Raw genomic sequence first — 19,737 nt, 5'->3', positions numbered from 1 at the left:
TTCTTGCCTTGCATCCTGCATTACATCCTGCCTGCAAACTGGATGTACTGGACCTGATGTGGAACTCAGATTCAAGAGCCCTGGCTAATGTTTCTTGCATGCTTCTTGGTAGGGCTTGCTTCACTTGCACTTTCAACTCTGCGCAATCCAGACCATCGATGAACTGGTCCCTCAGAAGAATAGCCACTAGGTTATGTGCAGCTCCAGGTATCGCCTTGTGTGCCATACTCTCCAGATAATGTGCAAGCTGCTGAAGGGATTCGGCTTGTACCTTTACACGGGTCCAAAATCTTGTTCTGTATACCTCAGTCTGGTACATGGTCCTGTATCTGTGCTCCAGAACTTCCAACTGGGACTGATATCTGTTCCTGTCCTCCACTGATATCTGGCCAAGAATCTCCATTGTCGCACCCTTGAGGTATGTAGGAAGCTGCACTGCCTTCTGCCTATCATCTCAGCCATTCGGATCAGCAAGTAACTCAAACTGCACATGGTAGGCATCCCAAGATACTTCACCATCACATTTCTGAGGTTCCTTTTTAATTGGATCCCCATTATAGCCATACATTTCACTGCTTTGGGGCCTAAAAACTGGGGCCTCATAATTAAGTCCAGAACTCAAAACTCCTACATCCTGATTATTCATCTCTGTAATGTTACCTTTAGGTGTTCCAGGTTCATCAAGATTCACCAAACATTGTCCATTTTTTTATTTGCTTCCTGTACACTATGCTGAGGCTCAGCAGTGCAAGGTTTCTCTATGGCTTCACCGACAAATTAATTTCAACTGGTCATCTAAAAGCTGTCAGCATTCTGTTATTGCATACATCACGCTTTTGCTGCTAAAACTTAGTGTATACTTCCTCCTTCAACTGTTGCTGTTTTTCCTTTACTTCCCCCATCAAAGCATCATACTGTCCCTACATCCTCAGTTGTAACTCCTCCTGTTGCTGCTGTAATGACTCTTGAAGCCTTTCATATCGTTTCTGTTCTTCATTTTGTGCCTGTAGCTGTTCACTTTGTGTTTGTAGTTGTTCACAGAGTTCTTTCTTTCCTTCAATTTGTGTCTGTAGTAACTTCATTACTGAAGCCAGAGATGCCTCCTCCTGCCTAGCATGGCTTGTTGTCTGCACACCTTCTGGTTCCATGTTGAAGATTGGACTCTCTGCAGCATTTTTCTATCCCAGCTCCTGACACCACTTGTTACATCCTCGTCCCACACTGTCACAGGCTCCAACAGTGGGAGTTGAGTATAGGAAGGACATCGCCCAGTGAATCGTTCTTTGTAGGGTTAGCCTTTCAATGTACACATGATAAACTCAGGCGTCGAAATAACACAGTCTTCTGACATTCATTGCCTTTTTTATCTCCGGCCTTTACAAGGTGGAGCGATAATGTTTTTGTCCACCTGTGTGTGCGTGTGTGTGTGTGTGTGTGTGTGTGTGTGTGTGTGTGTGTGTGTGTGTGTGTGTGTGTGTGTGTTCCCATTATAGCTTGAGCCATCGACACGAAACCTTCAGGGTATCAAGATATAGCCAAAATCTTGGCGAAGTTCGCAAATGGGCACTCAGAATCAAGGTCAATGTGACCAAAATGGCTGCCAAAGGTAAACTAGTTTTTATCGCCCGCCGTTAGCACCATTATGTCTCATGAACAGCTTGAGCTATCAACATGAAACCTTCAGGGCATCAAGATATGGGCAAAATCTTGGACACTTTTCGAAAATGGGCACTCGGGGTCAATGTCAAGGTCACTAAAATAGCTGCCGAATGTCAGCTAGTTTTAATCACATGCCTTTAGCACCATTATATCCCATGAACAGCTTGAGCTTTGAACATGAAACCCTCAGGGTATCAAGATATGACCAAGACCTTGGACTAGTTCAGAAATGGGTACTTGGGGTCAAGGTCACCAAATTGGCTGCCAAAGTTCAACTATTTTTTATTGTCCACATTTAGCACCATTATATCTCATGAACGGCTTGAGTTATGAGCTTGAAACCTTCAGGGTATCAAGATATGGTCAAACTCTTGGGCTTAGCAAAGAGCATATTTTGGCGGTCGATTAGCATTCGGCTCCCGAATGCTTTTCTTTCAGTTTCCAAGGAATTACATTGTGCTTCACAACCCAAGAGCTACACTTCACAAGACCACAAATAAAACTGACTGAACTTCCTTTATTCTCGCCCTAATCCTTTTATAACCTTCTTCGCTACTCGATTGTTCTAGGTGCTCCAAGTGACAACAGCTCCAAGTCAGAGACATCCAAAATATTTCAGAGCTTTCTTACATTACATAGCACTGTAACTTGCAATACTTTGGTGATAGAAACTCCGTGTACAAACAGCTAGGTGAGGAGTTTATTACAAGCTCACAGTAAAACAGTCTACCCGACCAGGCTGCCTGATATCAACTGATGCAATAACGCCGTCTTCAGGCGTGGGAAAGCATGCTGACCTAGCAAATTTAGTGGGGGCATGTATGCATTGGGGGGGGACGTATATACATCGGGGTAGACATATTGTGGAGGGGGTACACTACTCCCCCGGGTAGCTGAGATGGGGTCTCCTGACACCAGGAGTTAAATGGGGGGTGATTATAATAGTAAGGCAGGACCGGGGAGGGTCGTACAAGGGATAAGTATGATACAGGGGCAGTAGGGGAGACATGGCCATATTGAGGGGAGGGAATTAGAAGGATATATACATATAAGATATACAAGGAATAATAGGTACAAATCCAGTAAGGGTCGAAGGGATATATGAACATAATGGGAATGACACAATAATAGTTTGATACATGATAAACAAGGAGTAGATATGAGAGTTCTATTGTTGTTCTTCCTTCATTTTTTTTTTTTTTTGTGGATTTTCTGTAGGATACACTGTCACTGAGTAATGCATGAAAGACATACCATCATTTTCTAGTAGGCAGAGTGCTGTTCACAGTTTGGGTAATGGTTAGATGGCAATGGTAGTCACGGAATGCAAGGGCACTAAGTACGGGGAGGTTCTACGTCGTGGGTAGGGCGTACTATGCCTGTAGCGACTCTGATTTCCTGGAGTCGACGTTCCATTTTTCTGACACAACAATGCACTGCACAGATGATGAGTAGAAAACCTATGAAAGCGATAACCACAGGGGGAAACACAACTGTTGGATGAACCCATGAACGGCTGAAGGGCAGAGAAAATTGATCCATAATGAAATCACTGTCATTGAGGAAGGTGAGCATGCGCAAGTGAGGGGAGGTGATGGTAATGTTGGCAGAAGGTAGGGTTGAAGGCATGTCGATTGGTTGAAAGATGTCATAGGAGTGATTACGAACAGTTTGGTGATAGCGAGTGGCGTAAGTGATGACGGACTCTGATTTGATGGTACAATAGTCAGGTGCTTTGTAGAGACCACTAGCGGGGACGGAGCGAACGGAAGAACCAGGACACATGATTGTGACAGAGATGGGAACAGCAAAGAAGTACTGGACATGGTTGAGGTGAGCATGGTGGACCGGGAGGTCAGGAGCTGGGACAAAAGAACAGGCCGAGTAGATGGAATGGTTGCGAACTAAAGCAGACTCACAGGGTGTAGCACTGCTAGGGAAGATAGCGAAAAGGTGGGCAGCACAGAGACGAGAGGTCGGAGTAAGGGAGGAACATTGCTGGAGGTCTGTGGAAGAAAGGAAGGCAACGGAAAGATGATCATGGGAGAGGAGGAAATATTCTGAAGGAACAGATACCTGTAACAAGGAGTTGTTGAGGCGGAAAGGGAAGGGAATGATGTGGAAAAGGTTAAAGGTTATGGCAGAACGGAGAGGAATATGGACGACGACGTATGTAGTGAGAAGAGTGGCTTCGAGAACAGGATAATAATATTCAAGGGAGGAGTAAGGGAGGACTGGGGAGAGACCGAAGGTGGAGTGAGCCCATTCCAGGACAGAACGGAGAGCTGAGACAGGTACTAAGTCGGCAGTGACACGTCCAGTGATAGCATCGACCAGGATACGAACCAAGGTAGAGACTTGAGACAGGAGAGAGTCAACGGCCAGTTGGAGATTATCCATGTTGAGTTTGAGGTAGAAGAAGAAAATGTGTCAATGAGCTCAGTCAATCTGTTACTTAAGCATTGCAACTGCCAGGAGAGTGGGAGGAAAAGGTTATAGAGATACTCATTCGGGTTGTGTGTCCCCCTGAGGGCCGTGAGATGGTTCCTGATTCCGTGGAGCTGGTGCTCGTAGGCAGGTAGGGCGATGGCTACGTCGGCCAGGGGCGCAAGATCGTAGCGCAAGGAGACCTCGCCTCCTGAGCCGACCAAGGCCCCGGGACGTACTCCACCATCGTCCTGACCTGACCCAGACCCCAGGAGGGTCAGCACTGCCAGCAGGGAGAGCGCTAACATCGTACCTAGAAAATCAGGGTAGAGTTAATGGGGGAGGTCGTGAAGAGGTTGATGGGCAGAGCGCAGTTTGGACCGATATTGATTGATCGATGAATGAGCAGGTGGAGATGGAGAGGAAGGAGACTGAGGGATAGGTGGAGACAAGGTAGACTGAGGGATGGGAGGAGGGGAAGAGGGGGCAGGAGGTTGTGTAAGTGACTCTTCCAACACGAGGCCACGGGGTGCTCGTTTTAAGTCATCGACGTGGACCCATCTGGTGTCCCTAGTGGACAGGTCCTGGAGGTGAAATTTGTTGCCTTGTTGAGTGAGGACGTGGTAGGGCCTTGTAAATTTGTCATCCAACTTAGAGGAACGCGTATGGGAATGAGCAAAGACAAGATCGCCTACATTGATAGCGATGGGAGAGGCGGACTTATGTTGGCGCTGCAGCATGTTCTCCTGAGAGGAAGCCAAAGTGGATTGGACATACTGGTGGATTGTCTGGAAGTTGGCCAATTTTAGTTTAACATAATCATCCATGTTGTAGATGGGTTCTGGCTTTGAGGATAAGAGAGAGTATGGGAGGTCCTTGTCAAAACCAAAGAGGACGAAGAAGGGAGATTCAGCAATGGATGCATTGATGGAACTATGATGGAGGATGCCACTTGGGGAATCCAGTCATCCCAGGACGAACTATGGGAGCCTAGATGTCTGAGGCACTCTAAGATTTTTCGGTTGTGGCGTTCTACAAGGCCATTGGAAGCCGGATGGTTAGGCACGACATTGCACTTACTGATATGAAAGTGGCGACAGATCTCATCGAGAAGGCTATTGTTGAACTCTGTACCGTTGTCAGTAAGAATGGTATGAGGGGTACTGAATGGGCAAATTACCTGATCTACAAAGGCACGGGCAACGCTCTTCGCGGTCTTGTCGGAGAGGGGTACGAGGACACAGTAGCGGGAGAAGTGGTCGACCGCTACGAACAAGTACTCAGCGCCAGAGTCTGTGAGAGGTAGTTTTAAGAGATCGATTGAGACAGTTTCCCATGGTCGTGATGGGATTGGGTATTGTAAGAGAGGTGCTGGTAAGCCGGTTGATCCTTTGTGGCGGTGGCAGGAGAGGCATGAGTCACAGTGGGCATTGATATCGCGGCGCATGGTTGGCCAATAGTATTTGAGACGTGCTTGGTGCAAGCATCGGTCTTTACCTGGATGGGAAGCTTGAGGAGTATTATGAACAATATGAAGAACCTGTGGTATCAGGGCAGTGGGGACAACAAGTTGGCGTACTTCGCGATTGGGCATATCTTTGCCTGTTAGCAGTGTTTTCCTGTACAAGAGATCATCATCTAGCATGAACTCATCTAGTGATACTGGCAGAGTAGGTAAGGTCGAGGCATCGCCAGATTCTAGGAAATAAATGACTTTGGACCACATGGGGTCTTGGTGTTGAAAGTTTCGAACAACGTCTGACGTTAGTGTAGTGTTTTCAGTTACTTCAGGCTGCAGTGATGTTATAGCTGCTGCTACGTGACGTGAGAGTGCGTCTGTGACTACATTCAACTTGCCTGGTACATATTGAAAAGTGGGATTAAAGTCCTGGATGATGATAGACCATCTAGCTAGTCTACCTGTTAGGTTGCGATTCTTGAACAAATCACATAGTGGAAGGTGGTCTGTTTGGATATGCACTGGATAACCATAGACGATATCTCTGAAATGTTTCAAGGACCAGATTACCGCTAGCGCTTCGAGATCTGTGACACTGTAGTTACGTTCAGCGGTTGTAAGGGTGCGACTAGCATACGCTATTACGCGCTTCCTTGATGCTTCATCGAGTTGCATCAAAACGGCACCAAGTCCAGTGCCTGAGGCGTCTGTGCAGAGAAGGAATGGTGTGGCATAATCAGGGAACGCTAGAATAGGGGCATTTACAAGAGCTGTCTTTAGCTTTTGGAAAGCCTGTGACTGGTCGTTAGTCCAAACAAAGGGCACATTCTGCTTGAGCAAGTGGGTCAGAGGAGCGGCGATCTTCGCGTAATCGCGTATAAAGCAACGATAATAGCCACTGAGGCCCAGGAAACTTCGTACAGCGTCGGTAGTGGTAGGTTCTGGGAAGTTAATGATCGCCTTAGTTTTATCCTCATTAGTATGAATGCCTTGTGCATCTACGACATGGCCTAGGAATTTGATTTTCTTTCGCAGGAAGTCACATTTACTGAGATTGATTTTTAGGCCTGTGAGCTGGAGGCGTTCAAAGACTTGCTGGAGTTTGGTAAAATGATCAGGGATGGATTTACTCACAACAATGATATCATCTAGGTAAGCAAAAAGAGAGTGCCCCATCATACCGCTGAAGACTGAATGGATAAGTCGCATGAACACGGAAGGAGCATTTCTCAGACCAAAAGGGAGTCTCTTAAACTGAAAATGTCCGGAAGGGGTGCTAAAGGCTGTAACTGGGCGAGAGGACTCTTCCATTTCGACCTGCCAGTACCCGCTGAGGAAGTCTAAAGATGAAAAGGCTACGTTATTTTCACCAAGAGATTCTAGCAAATCAGTGAGGACAGGTAGCGGGAAACGGTCTGGAACGGTGACAGAATTGACCTTACGATAGTCGACTACTGGTCTAAGGTTGCCGTCCTTCTTTGGTACTAAGAAAAGTGGGCTATTCCATGGACTGACGGAGGGTTCAATAATGTCCTGGTCTAACATGTTCTGTACCATTTGATCTGTTTGCTTTCTCTGGCTGTGAGGCAATCGATACGCTGGTATGTAAATCGGCTGAGTTCCTGAGAGTAGTTCAATCGTATGTTTGACAAGGTCTGTTCTACCCATCGGTTCACCGGGTAAGGCAACCACGTTTCTGTACGAGGTCAGAAGGTCGAGGAGTTGAGGCGTATGTTCTGGGAAATCTGTGCAAGTGAGATGTGAGAGCATATCGGGTGAATGCATCGGTGCAGATCCCGTAGAGTTAATAGTACATACACCGATTGGCGTTATCATCAGTCTGAATAGTAGGAATTGAGGAATCCTGGCACACCTTTACGGCCACTGGGTATACTAGAAAGTCTCCAATCTTTACACCACTTTTAAGTTTTAGTGGAGCATTTGTGACATTGAGCAAGTACAGGTAGCATAAACTGTCCTCTAAGACTGTACACCACGCTGACTCATAAGTCAAGCCATTCACACAACACGTCTCAGGTAGGGTTAGTACATCCACTCCTTCTTTCGCACCGGCAACACAAACAGAGACTTTGGTGAACTCATGCGGTAACAAAATTGTGCACGTATTCGTTACTGCACGTTTCGTCTCTGCGTGTTGGAGAAGATCATTCAGACTGTGTGAGGTAGGTAACTGAGACATGTCTGAGTCAGCGATAGTGTTGTCGGGAGAAGATGTAAGAGCCATGTTCGAGGGCTGAGATGATGTATCAGGGGACATTGAGGAATTTATGTCCTTGCTCGCAGTCAGTAAAGGAATTATCTCTGTAGTCTCAGATGATGATAGTGGTGGGTTGGACTGGGTTGGACTTTTGGGTAGTGATAGGGACAGAGGTAATTGAAGGACTGATTTGATCGTAAGAACAGGACGGGGACATTCCATAGTGGAAACCGGGAATCCAGAAATGTCTATACTACCACAAGCAGGTAATTATGCAATGGAATGTTGTGCCATGGTGGAGAAACCAATAAGGGCATCTGCGGGATACTGCAAGTCATTAGTGACATGAAATTCAATGAGAATAGGGGGCAAAGCTCTGTGGAGTTTGACTTCAAGGGTGACTCTTCCCTTAACCTTAAACTCTGAGCCGTTAACACCACATAGGCGAATGTCTGGTGGGTCTAGGAAACTGACGTGGTTGTGATGGCGATGAATAATTTGTAAGGAATTTTTGGAGATGAGATTTACTATAGATCCTGGGTCCAAAAAGAATGACGTTGGTATGTCATGACTGCTTCCGAGAATGACTAAACCCGAGGATGTTATGGGACCTACATGGCGGATGGGGAGTTGGGTTTCTGTTTCTACGTGATATTGGTCCGATACGGGCGCGGCGCTTCCCCCGACTGTGGGCGGTTGAGGTAACAACATTCCTCAGTGGTGTGAGTCGTGCTTGATTTGTGGTATTTGCAGTGTGGACGACGTGAGCGGGAAGGCGTACGCTGTCTGGTTTGGGAGTAAGGACGTCTGTATGTACGGTCGCAACTGGATGCTCGATGTCCAGGATGACCACAGTACCAGCAAAGAATCGAAGATTGTCTGTTCTGTCGGGCGCTAGATTGATCACGACCTGCGGTAGGAGAGCGATGTGTGGCAGGTCTGCCGCGTGTGGTGGGACGGGAGCGAGATTGGTCTGGGGTAGTGGAGATGTGACAGACTGAGGAGGCCAAGGGTTGGGTGGTGCCCTGACGCGTGTAGTTCGAACCTGTTCTTTCATGAATGGCTTTAGTGACCTGAATAATTTTATCTCCTGGATTGAAACCGATTTCCAAGGCTAGCTCTCCCTGTTTAGGAGTAAGCCAGTGAAGGAATCTGAGGTAACCCATTAAGTCAGCAAAGTTGGTGAGTGAAAGCATTGGAACGCCATTCTTGTCTTCTAACCATTTCGTGCCTACCAGTGATTGGAGCATCTCGCTACTAGTTGCTTTCATGGCGGCGGCAGCTTCGCGGAGCTTGGCATATTGCACTGGGACGCGCAAGTCCTCATCTAGTTGGTTTAGGAGATTAATGAATCCCATGAGAGACGCGGTATTTGAATGCTGGCAACAAAGGCTGATGAGTTCCGTACAAAAATCAGCAAAGGTACGAATGCTATCGAAATGTCCTGCACGGATCGCGGATCTGATGTCTGATTTACCGTGATGCAAGCGACTGAGGAGGTAAGCTACTTTGAGCGATTCCTCGGTAATTTGTCTATTATTTATTTCAGTTTCGACTTCTCTGAGGAAATCATAGACAGACCAAGTTGGGTTCAGGCCGGTAAATTTGGGACGATTGGCATCGTCGAGATAGATAGACTGTGGAGGGTTGGCCATGGCTGGAAGTGAAGAAGTGGCGGGAGGAGAGGTGTGGGAGAGAGAGAAGGCAGTGGCAGTTAAGGGCGAGGAAGACGGGGTATGAAGGGAGGCAGGAGAAGTAACGACAGTGGAAGGAGTAGAGCAAGAAGAAGGGAGAGTAGAGGCAGGAGTAGAGGAGGAAGTATCTGGGTTTACGAGGGTAGGACGGGGAGTGAGTCTGCGGGAAGTGAAACGGGAGTCTCAGGTACAGGGCGGTGGTACTCTTTGCCACTTCGTAAATGAGTGATTGTGTTAGAGTCGGCAGACGGGGTAGGAGCAGGTGATGTTTCCGGGTCGAGAGGGCTAGTGGTAAGCGGTTGACGGGGAAAGTATGACATTTAATGCGGCAATGGAAGATGAAAGGATGAAGATGGATACGTAGGTGGAAATGTATAAATAACAATGAGAGAATGGAATACACTAGGTATGAAAATGAATGAAGGTGCGGGCATGGATGGTTTAAATAAAATGCGAAGGATGAGATGGATAATAAATAACGTAGGTGAAGATGAAAACGGGGTAATGGAAATAAGATGGAATATTTACAATAACCAATCTGTAGAGAAAATCGAGGATAATCTCTAGAGAAAGGAAAGATATACTATAGTTACAAAGGAGAAACGGGAGTGTCGAGATGTATGACGTGCAGGGTGGCTGGGCGTAGCTGGGCTGGGGCGGGGCGGGGCGGGGCGACGGGGCGGGGCTGGGCGGGGCTGGGCGGCGGAGCAGAGACAGCTGGGCGGAGAGGAGAAGAGATGCCGCGATGAATCACCGGCAGGGAGTGGCGGTCTTAGGAGGCTCCGTAATGCAGACCAGATGCGGGCGACGGCGGAGGCCGGTGGTGGGTGGTGAGGCAGATGTCGGCACAAGGCAGGTGTAGAGCTGGTGAGTGGCAAATGCAGAGAATGGTGGTGGGCAGGCAGCGGGCAGACAGTGATAAGTGGCACCGTGGGGGCAGGAGCTATGATGAGTCCGGAACAGGTGCTGGGAACAGGTGCAACAGGTGCGTAGGGCGGCAACGGCGACACATGCGGTCAGGAACAAGGCGTATGGGTGCGGTTGTTTGAGAGGTGAGCACTGGCGAGAAAAATGGTACACTCGAAAAGCACAGCCAAGGTATAGAGGCACGGAGAAAGGGGCGAGGCTGGCAGATGCGAGACGTCGTGTATCTTGTTGTATCACTAAAAATCCAAGGAGGCGGTCAGAATGTGATGGTTCGAAACACCGCTGCTACCAAATGTAACTTGCAATACTTTGGTGATAGAAACTCCGTGTACAAACAACTAGGTGAGGAGTTTATTACAAGCTCACAGTAAAACAGTCTACCCGACCAGGCTGCCTGATATCAACTGATGCAATAACGCCGTCTTCAGGCGTGGGAAAGCATGCTGACCTAGCAAATTTAGTGGGGGCATGTATGCATTGGGGGGGGACATATATACATCGGGGTAGACATATTGTGGAGGGGGTACAGCACTCTAAACACTTCATCATGCAAATTAAAATTATATTACATAATTTAACAAACAATCATCCATATAGAACATTAGAGAGAAAAAAAATAATGCATAACCTAATAAAATAGTGTATCTCCGCTTGGAACAGCAGGCTGCCTGGCAACTCTGCCTGGCAACTCAAAATGCACGAACCATCAGGAACATTCCAGTGTTACCTACCTAGCAGTCCTGCTTCTTAACCCCTTAACCGCAGGGCGTCACTTTCGTGACACTTGGGAGCAAGAGATCATGCCGGGGGGTGTCAGTTTTGTGATTCTGTGTTATTTTGAATTTGCCCAGGCTTACAAGTGGTGGCTTGTATCATCTATCAGTACTACCAGTGTCCAGCTATACTCAGTTCTGCTAATGTCATCCACCCTCCCATCAACTGTTGACAATTTAGCCATTTTTCCCCCGTCCTTGACTCTCTTCCCTACCTCCCCTCCATTACCCTCTCCTCCAGCCTCCCGAGCTGCACTGCGCTACACAAATCCTGGCCGGATTTTTCCACTCATTTTATGTATTGAAATGTGCCCAATGCCCTATTCATATGCATAATAATATATAAAAGAAAAAGGTAATTGATACTGCCATATGTTTGGAATGGGATTATTATTACCTGGCAACACCCCATGTGCACTCGTTTGCAAATTTTCCCTGTTTATTTACCCTTGAAATAAGCCGTATGACCTATTCTCATAACAAAAATAGGTATAAGAAAGGAAGGGAGAAGCCTAAGTGATATTTACATTCACCTGGAACTACCTAATTTATTATGTATTGTCTAGTTTTCCTGTCAATCATTTCTTAGCATATAAATTAGCAGCTGTCACCAGGCTGACATTGTTAACCCTTCCCTGCCCCTAGGCCACATCATTTAGTTTACTGTCGTCTTTCAAGGTGGAACCACGACCGATTCGCGCCTGTCCTTAGCCCCCTGCAAAGGGCCCTGTGACCTCTACCCCTACTAAACCTCGTGTAGGAAGGGGTAAAGGGCTAAGTGACTCTGCTGTGGAACGAGCACTGGTTAATTTATCAATAATAATGATGGAAAGTGACTACGATCTTTCTGGTGACTAAAACAGTGCGAGTGGAAATGTAAATAATGTGTAAATAGCAAGTGATAGCAATGAATGTAAACATAACTGAACAGTGGAAAATAGTTTTATAAGTTACTACAAGTGACAGTGCATAACACAGTGTAAATAAAATAGAAATGTAAATAATGTAAATAAAATAGAGAATGTAAATAGAAATGTAAATAGTTAGTAATATAAGAATACGAATATAAATACTTGTAGTAATGAAAGTGAAAGTGAAAGCTTTGCTCTAGCGTGTATAAATACTTGGAGTAATGAAAATGATAGTGAAAACTTCGCTCTCTACGCTAGTTTACTGAACGAGAAAGTGAATGCCTGGAGTGAAAATAAACTACTAGTACTGAAAGAAACTTATGGATAAATATTGTATTTGTAAATAAGTGTAGTAAAGTACTAGGAATATAAAATGTGAGTGTGTTTATGAATAATAAATGGCAGCTCCGCCTCAGAATACCACCGGGGAACTAGCGTGGGTGGAAAGCTCATATGCGCTCGTAATTTACGTTGCTTTCACAGTGTTTTTTTTTTTTTCTTGAATATGGATTCCAAACTACTTGAATTCATAGAATAGTATTTGTAGTTATAATATCAGGCATTGATAACCATATTACGGGGTATCGGGAAGTGTAAAGTGGAGACTTCGGTACCCAACCTCAGAAGTCTCCACAAGTCCTATGGTAGTCGACGAAGGCTCAACAAATATCCCACGAGAAAGCTGAAGGTATGTGCCATAGGCTTATTTAATTATAATATTCTAGGACTAATAACTGATTTTTGGCAAATATTTTTAAAAAGTCAGTCGGTGTGCGATTATCCTCACGGGACGCGCACGGCACACTCCTGACATCCCTGCGGTTAAGGGGTTAAAAATATATTTACATTAAAGTGGTTTTTCGTAGTTGAAGTTTTTAATAGAGATCACATTTTAGCTTTTCACTCCAACAGGATCACGGAAAATTACTGTTCTGGAGTTAGCAAAAACAAAGAGCAGAGAGAGAGAGAGAGAGAGAGAGAGATCGTAAGTTAAGAACTATAATGCTTTCAAATGTTCACAGTAGTAGTTTATTTTGTTCAAGCACAGTCATACAGATCGAACTTTGACCTTGCCCTGCAACCTTGACTTCTGACTGATTGTTCTTAAAACTGAATCCTTTCGTTCTTACCTGACCCTTAATACATCGATTGTGTTTAGTTTAAATTAGATCAAACATGTTTTAGCTGGCCTTTACTTGTAACCTTGGCACTCGCCCTTTCCCTACGACTGAGATGTTTGACAGATTATTGTTCTATTGATTTTTTTCTCGTTATCTGCAAGCATTCCGCAAACATTCGATAAAAGGCTGATCATGTTGACTTTTTCCTGTGATCTTGGCCTTTGACTGATTGTTATAGAAAATAAACCATTTCATTCTTGAATTACCCCAACCCCTCCTCCAAGTTCGGTCTGGAATGAATAAAAACTGGCTAAGGTGATTTTGCCAACGTTTAACATAGCCCTGTGATCTTGACATTTGATCTAATGTACTGGAAAAATATATATATATAAGTCTTTTATATATATATATATATATATATATATATATATATATATATACAGTATATATATATATATATAATAAAATACAGGTGTCCTCGAGGGCTGTCGCTAAATACTTCCACAAAGTTTCGTTGAAACTTTATAAAAACTTTTGATATGTATTGTTTCCACACACACACACACACACACACACACACACACACACACACACACACCAAACCAACACGGCCAGTGGTATTACCTAAATTAGTATCTTTGAATGAGTCAAGCTCTGTACCAGGTTAGACTAAATGATTTTTCATTATTATAAGGAAAAAAAAAATATTAAGTTTAAACAAGACTGGTTCAACCAGAACAAAGAACCACGAGGGAAAAAATGCGCTGAGTCAGCTAGGTTTGTTTAGACTACAGCAACACGGGGAAAGTGTACATACTCTATAAGTACATACTCTGTTCATTTAGTATTACAAAATGGATACATACTTCAGTAAAACAAATTTAGAAAAGAAAAGGGATAAAAGTAAAAAGCAAAATGATGATTTCTACCAAGAACTGGTTGAAGTGGAGACTCACAATAGACTGGTTGAACGTGTACAACAAACTAGAAATGGCTTTCAAAAATGAAATTGATGAAATAAAGAAGCAAATGCACTTGCAAAAGGAAGAAATAGAAAAACTAGGAAGGGAGGCCAATAAGAAAGACACAACCATCAGTGAACTAACAGTGGAATTGAGTACGCTTAGGAAGAAAGTGAGTGAAATGGCAAGTACAGTAGTCAATCACGAGAGTGTTATGGAAGAGTTCAAAAATGACACAGAGACAATTAGGCAAGCAAGCAGTCTTATGGACCAGAGCAGTGATATTGAGGAGAAGATAACACAGGTGAATGAAGCTGTGCAAAGCTACAAAAATGATGTAGAAACCACGTATGCTGAAATGGTGAAAGTAAAGAAAGACTTAGAAACAAGGGTGGAGGAAAAAAGCATTAAACAGGAAGTGAAAAGAATAATCCAAAACAATCCAAAGTTAGTCAGAGATTCAGTAGAGATAAACAAATCAATAGTAATCACTGGTATAGAAGAGGAAGAAGTTAAAAACAAGATCACAAGAGACAAAATGGAGATGGCAAATGTAATGAGCTTACTGAAAGAAGTATCAGAGGAAATCTGTAGTAAAGACATAGAGGAAGACAAAAGGTTAGGGAAATACGAGAAAAGCAAGACAAGACCTCTAAAGGTGACTTTCCAGAGTGTAAACACTGTGGAAGAGATACTAAAAAAGGCAAAGACTCTTATGGAAAAAGAGGAGTTCAAAAATGTATGGATAAAAAGATGCCTAACACAAGAGAAACTGGAATTACTGAAAGAGAAAAGGGAGGACGCAAAAACAAAAAATGAGGGAAGATCAGAGGAGGAGAAGAAGAATTTTTTTTTTACAAAGTAATAGGATTGCAGGTACGAAAGTGGTACACAAACAGGATGGAAGAAAAAGGAGGAAGGTAGTAGAACCATGTCATGACAAGTATATAAACAAGATGATAAAGTTGATGTACTCAAATGTGGATGGAATGGTATCTAAATTACTAGAGATGAATGATTATGTCAGAGAAAATAAACCACAAATAATATGCCTAACTGAAACAAAATTAACACCAACGATATCCAATGACATACTAAACTTAGAGGAATACAATATATGGAGAAGAGACAGAAATTTTAAAAAAGGAGGAGGAATTATAATATTAACTAAGAAAAATCTAAAAGTCAAGGAAATAAAACTAGATATACCATCATAAGTAGAACTGATTGCAGTAGAGATCGAAACATCTGAAGGTAAAGTAACTGTAGCCAATTTGTACATGCCACCCAGATCAAACACATGGGAAAGAGACGAATATGAGGACCTGGCAGAGAGTAGAATTCAGAGTATAAGATCATTGCTACATAAAATGGAAGAGAAATCGGAAAGAATTATACTAACTGGGGACTTCAATACAAATATAAATTGGAATACTCTAGATTTAAATAGCCAAGAAAGCTGTTGGGACCAAAAGCTCCTGGATCTCGTACAAGAGTTTTTCTTAACGCAACATGTGAGGGAAACCACCAGAAAAAGAGGACTTGATGTACCTTCAGTGCAAGATCTAATATTTACTAGGCAAGAAAATGATATTGACAGTTTAATATATCACCCTCCACTCGGCAAAAGCGATCATGCAGTACTAAATTATAACTTCAGGATAGAATAGGACATAGTAAACAGCAATGACAGTTACAAAAAGAACCTAAACTATAAAAAGGGAAATTATCAAGACCTAAAGAAGTATTTCTTAGAAGTTGATTGGGAAAATGAGCTTAGAGGACAAGATTTAAATGCTGTATATAAAAATTTTTGTGAATTTTATGAAATAGGAGTCCAGAAGTACATCCCACAACACAAAGAAGCAGATAAGAAAATACAGAAATGGTTCAATACAGAATGTAAAAAATCAAATGAAAGAAGAGATTTGTTGTGGAATAGATACAGAAGACACAATAGTGAAAGGGCGTATAATAATTACAAACAGGCAAGAAACGACTATACAAAAATAAGGAGGGAAGCCCAAAAACAGTTTGAGGAGGATATAATAAATAAAAGTAGTGATCAACCAAAGCTGTTTTACAGCTATATCAGAAGCATAACTAAAGTAAAAGATATAATACAATCCATTACGGACGAGGGAATCACTTATACACGAGAGAAAGATATTTGTGAAGCACTAAATAAGAATTTCCAATTAGTTTTTACAGAAGAAAAAAATTTTGAAGGGGACTATGTGGAACACGCATGTCCACACATACTACCAGATATACAAATAGCAGAAAAAGTAATACAGGAGGAGTTAAGTAGATTAGACAGAGGAAAAGCAAGTGGTCCTGATGAAATTTCATGTTGGGTATTACGAGAATGTACAAAGGAGTTAAGTAAACCATTATTTTTAATTTTCAAGAAATCCTTGAGTCAAGGTAAACTACCTGATATTTGGAAAAAAGCAAATATTGTCCCCTTATTCAAGAAAGGAAATAGACAAAATCGACTCAACTACCGACCAGTATCACTGACCAGTGTTGTAAGCAAGGTATTAGAAAAACTTATAAGAAAAGCTTGGGTAAATCATCTAGAAGAACACAGTATGATATCAGAGAGACAGTTTGGTTTCAGAAAAGGAAAATCATGTGTTACTAATCTGTTGAGCTACTATGACAGAGTAACAAACACAATACAGGAAAGGGAAGGATGGGTGGACAGTATCTATTTAGATTTCATGAAAGCTTTTGACACAGTACCACACCAAAGACTTTTATGGAAACTGTACCATCAAGGAGGAATTCGAGGCAAACTGTTTTGTTGGATGCAAGACTTTCTCATAAAAAGAGAAATGAGGACAGTACTAAGAGGAAACTACTCATCATGGAAAGAAGTGACTAGTGGAGTACCACAGGGTTCAGTGCTGGCACCAATCATGTTTTTAGTGTATATAAATGATATAAACAGTAACACTGGAAATGAGAGCTATCTGAATATGTTTGCAGATGATGAAAAAATACAAAGGAGAATTACTAACACAGACTCTTGTAAAGAGCTACAAGAAGAATTAAATAAACTTCATGAATGGAGTAGTACATCGCAAATGGAATTCAATGTGGACAAGTGTCGTGTAATCAAGTTTGGTAAAAGTGGAAAAAGACCTGATTGGGATTATAAGTTAGGAAATAAAGCCCTATATACATCAGAAAGAGAGAAAGACCTAGGTGTGATTATCAATACCAGACTATCTCCGGCTGACCACATCAGCGAGAAGGTACGGAACATGTATACACTGCTTGCAAATATGAGAATAGCATTCACATACATAAATGAAGACATGCTAAGAAGGATAATAACATCATTCATTAGACCAACCCTGGAATATGCATCAGTAGTCTGGAGTCCTCATCTCAAAAAGCATATAGACAAGATTGAAAAAGTTCAAAAGGCCGCTACAAGATGGATACCAAGCTTAAGGGACCTAAGCTACGAAGAAAGACTAAATAAACTGAATCTACCAACACTACAGGAGAGAAGGAAAAGAGGTGACATGATAATGCTATATAAGTGCATATCAGGAAAGGAGAAAATAGACATAAATGATTACTTAACATATGGAGAAGCATAAGCAAGAGGACACTGCAAAAAACTGCATAAGAAGAGAGGTGATAAAGACGTAAGGAAATTCAGTTTCCCAAACAGAGCAATTGATCAATGGAATGCACTACCGAATGAAATTGTGTGTGCCAAAACAATTCATAAATTTAAGGTTATGTACGATAAATATAGTTTAAGACACGGGACAGTACGAGCTTGACTCATTCCTGTAAAGATACAATTAGGTAAGAATTAGTTAAGGTAAGAACACACACACACACACACACACACACACACGCACGTGGTTAAAGTCATGTCACCCTCTCTCGCTCTGTGAAAATGGGTGCAGTGAGTCCAAACCTGCAAGAGAAAAATCTGTAGCCATGAAATTCCAGAAGTTCATATCGACATTAAAGACGACATGAGTACCAGGCCTCGCCAACCTGTTCATGTCTGCCATTAACTTGCTATACGTGGAGACGGTCACTCGCTCTGTGTCAAATAGGTCTGCAAGCTCACGGTATACCCCAGATTCCACAGTCTGAAGAGAAATAAACCTCAGAGCAGAAGAGAAAGTAGATTGTTTAGTAATGAAACCATTCATATCACTGTTGTCTGTAATTCCCGTATATCGTATAAGAGGTTGCACTTTGTTGTACATAATCTTTTGTGTAATTAATGATTATCTGACGCACTATTTTGCTAAGCAGAGCACTGTTTACACTGACAGAGCTAAAATAACTCAACAGATCTAGTCAGTTAACCACTTGCGAGTTTGGGGACTACAAGGTAGTTGGAAATCTCGACACTAATAAATTTGGTAGTTTTAGCACAAATCACGTTTGGAATGGAAAATTATCATGTGAAAATAACGTTGACAGTGCCCAAGTACTCTCCTGTCTCAGCTTCAGTGTCCACCAAATGTTCAATTGGTCTTATCTATATCTCTACTTCCCACAGTCATTTTATCATTGCCACTTTGAAAACGTCCGTGGTACCATGCAGATCACTCAGTCGGCAAACACATTTGTTAATACGTTTATTGCGTTGTGCGTATTTCCCTCCAAGTGTTTGTCTCTGAAATATGCTACATAAAATTCAGCAGAACAACAAGCCTGCTAGATTTTACTTACTTATTCCATCCCGTGGTTATTTAGTGAAAAAAACTGCAGTGCTGGACTATGCTTATAACATAAAGTGCTCAAATGCAATTTTGGGTTAATATTAGCATGCTTAAGCAAGCCCCTAAAGAAATTATTATTTTTCTTAGTTTAACTCCTTTATTTTTCCTGTACCGAACTATATATCTTTTATCTTAACGTGGCCCATATTTTCTTCCTTTTGCAGATTCTTTCTTATCACACAGTTTAGTAGCAGAGACAAGCAGATATAGTACAGTCTGTCCCTAGAACTTCTTCGTGACCAGCATCATAATACAACTTTAATTAATTGTTACAACGAGGCACTGGAGATGGAGATATGGCAGTTTTAGGCCAAAGAAGAGAAAAATTAATTCAGGCAATATTTACCTCACCCTGCCCTTGGGTGGGAAAGGAGGTCCTGATGATGATGATGATGATGATGATGAAGATTTACTTTTAGAGCTCCTTCTCTTCGGCGGGTTTCCTCCTCATCATTACCTTCTTTTTAAGTTGTATGGGGTGAATTGATGCAGCAGATTGTCGGAAACGCGTTTTTATATATTAAAGAGACTTCATCAGTCCCTGCTTAAGATAAAGGGGAACAAGTTTTTTTTGGTGAGGGATGGGTGACATTTGTTGTGCAAGACGAAGTAGTGCCGTATGAATATAATATGATCCCATTTGTTAGGTTAGCTGACGAAAAAGAAAAAAAACGTTTTCAGGAACCTTCAACATTAAATAAACCATTCACAAACAAGCTGGTGAAAAAGAGGAAACCACAAAACCAGTGGAGAACGTAAAGTAAATACTTACCAGGATCTCTATCAGTCTGTCCATCGATGTCAGCACATTGAAATC

General features: G+C 42.7%; 1 protein-coding gene across 1 annotated transcript in view; it reads right to left on the bottom strand.

Moving 5' to 3' along the window:
* Positions 1–4,110: 4,110 nt before the first annotated feature.
* Positions 4,111–19,737, bottom strand: part of LOC145403279 (uncharacterized) — a 37,037-nt gene continuing 21,410 nt past the window's right edge. Inside the window, exons 3-4 of the mRNA XM_080275091.1 lie at positions 18,098–18,278; positions 4,111–4,127 (exon numbers count right to left, since the gene is read on the bottom strand). Coding sequence (XP_080131217.1) covers positions 4,111–4,127; positions 18,098–18,278 — 198 coding nt within the window. The remainder of the gene's footprint in view (positions 4,128–18,097; positions 18,279–19,737) is intronic.

Source organism: Coenobita brevimanus, chromosome 60, assembly GCF_032717465.1.
Source record: "Coenobita brevimanus isolate Jiangsu-jjx chromosome 60, ASM3271746v2, whole genome shotgun sequence".
Taxonomy (NCBI): Eukaryota; Metazoa; Arthropoda; class Malacostraca; order Decapoda; family Coenobitidae; genus Coenobita; species Coenobita brevimanus.
The sequence above is the reverse complement of the archived record's forward strand: the minus strand, read 5'-3'. Positions and strand labels throughout refer to the sequence as shown.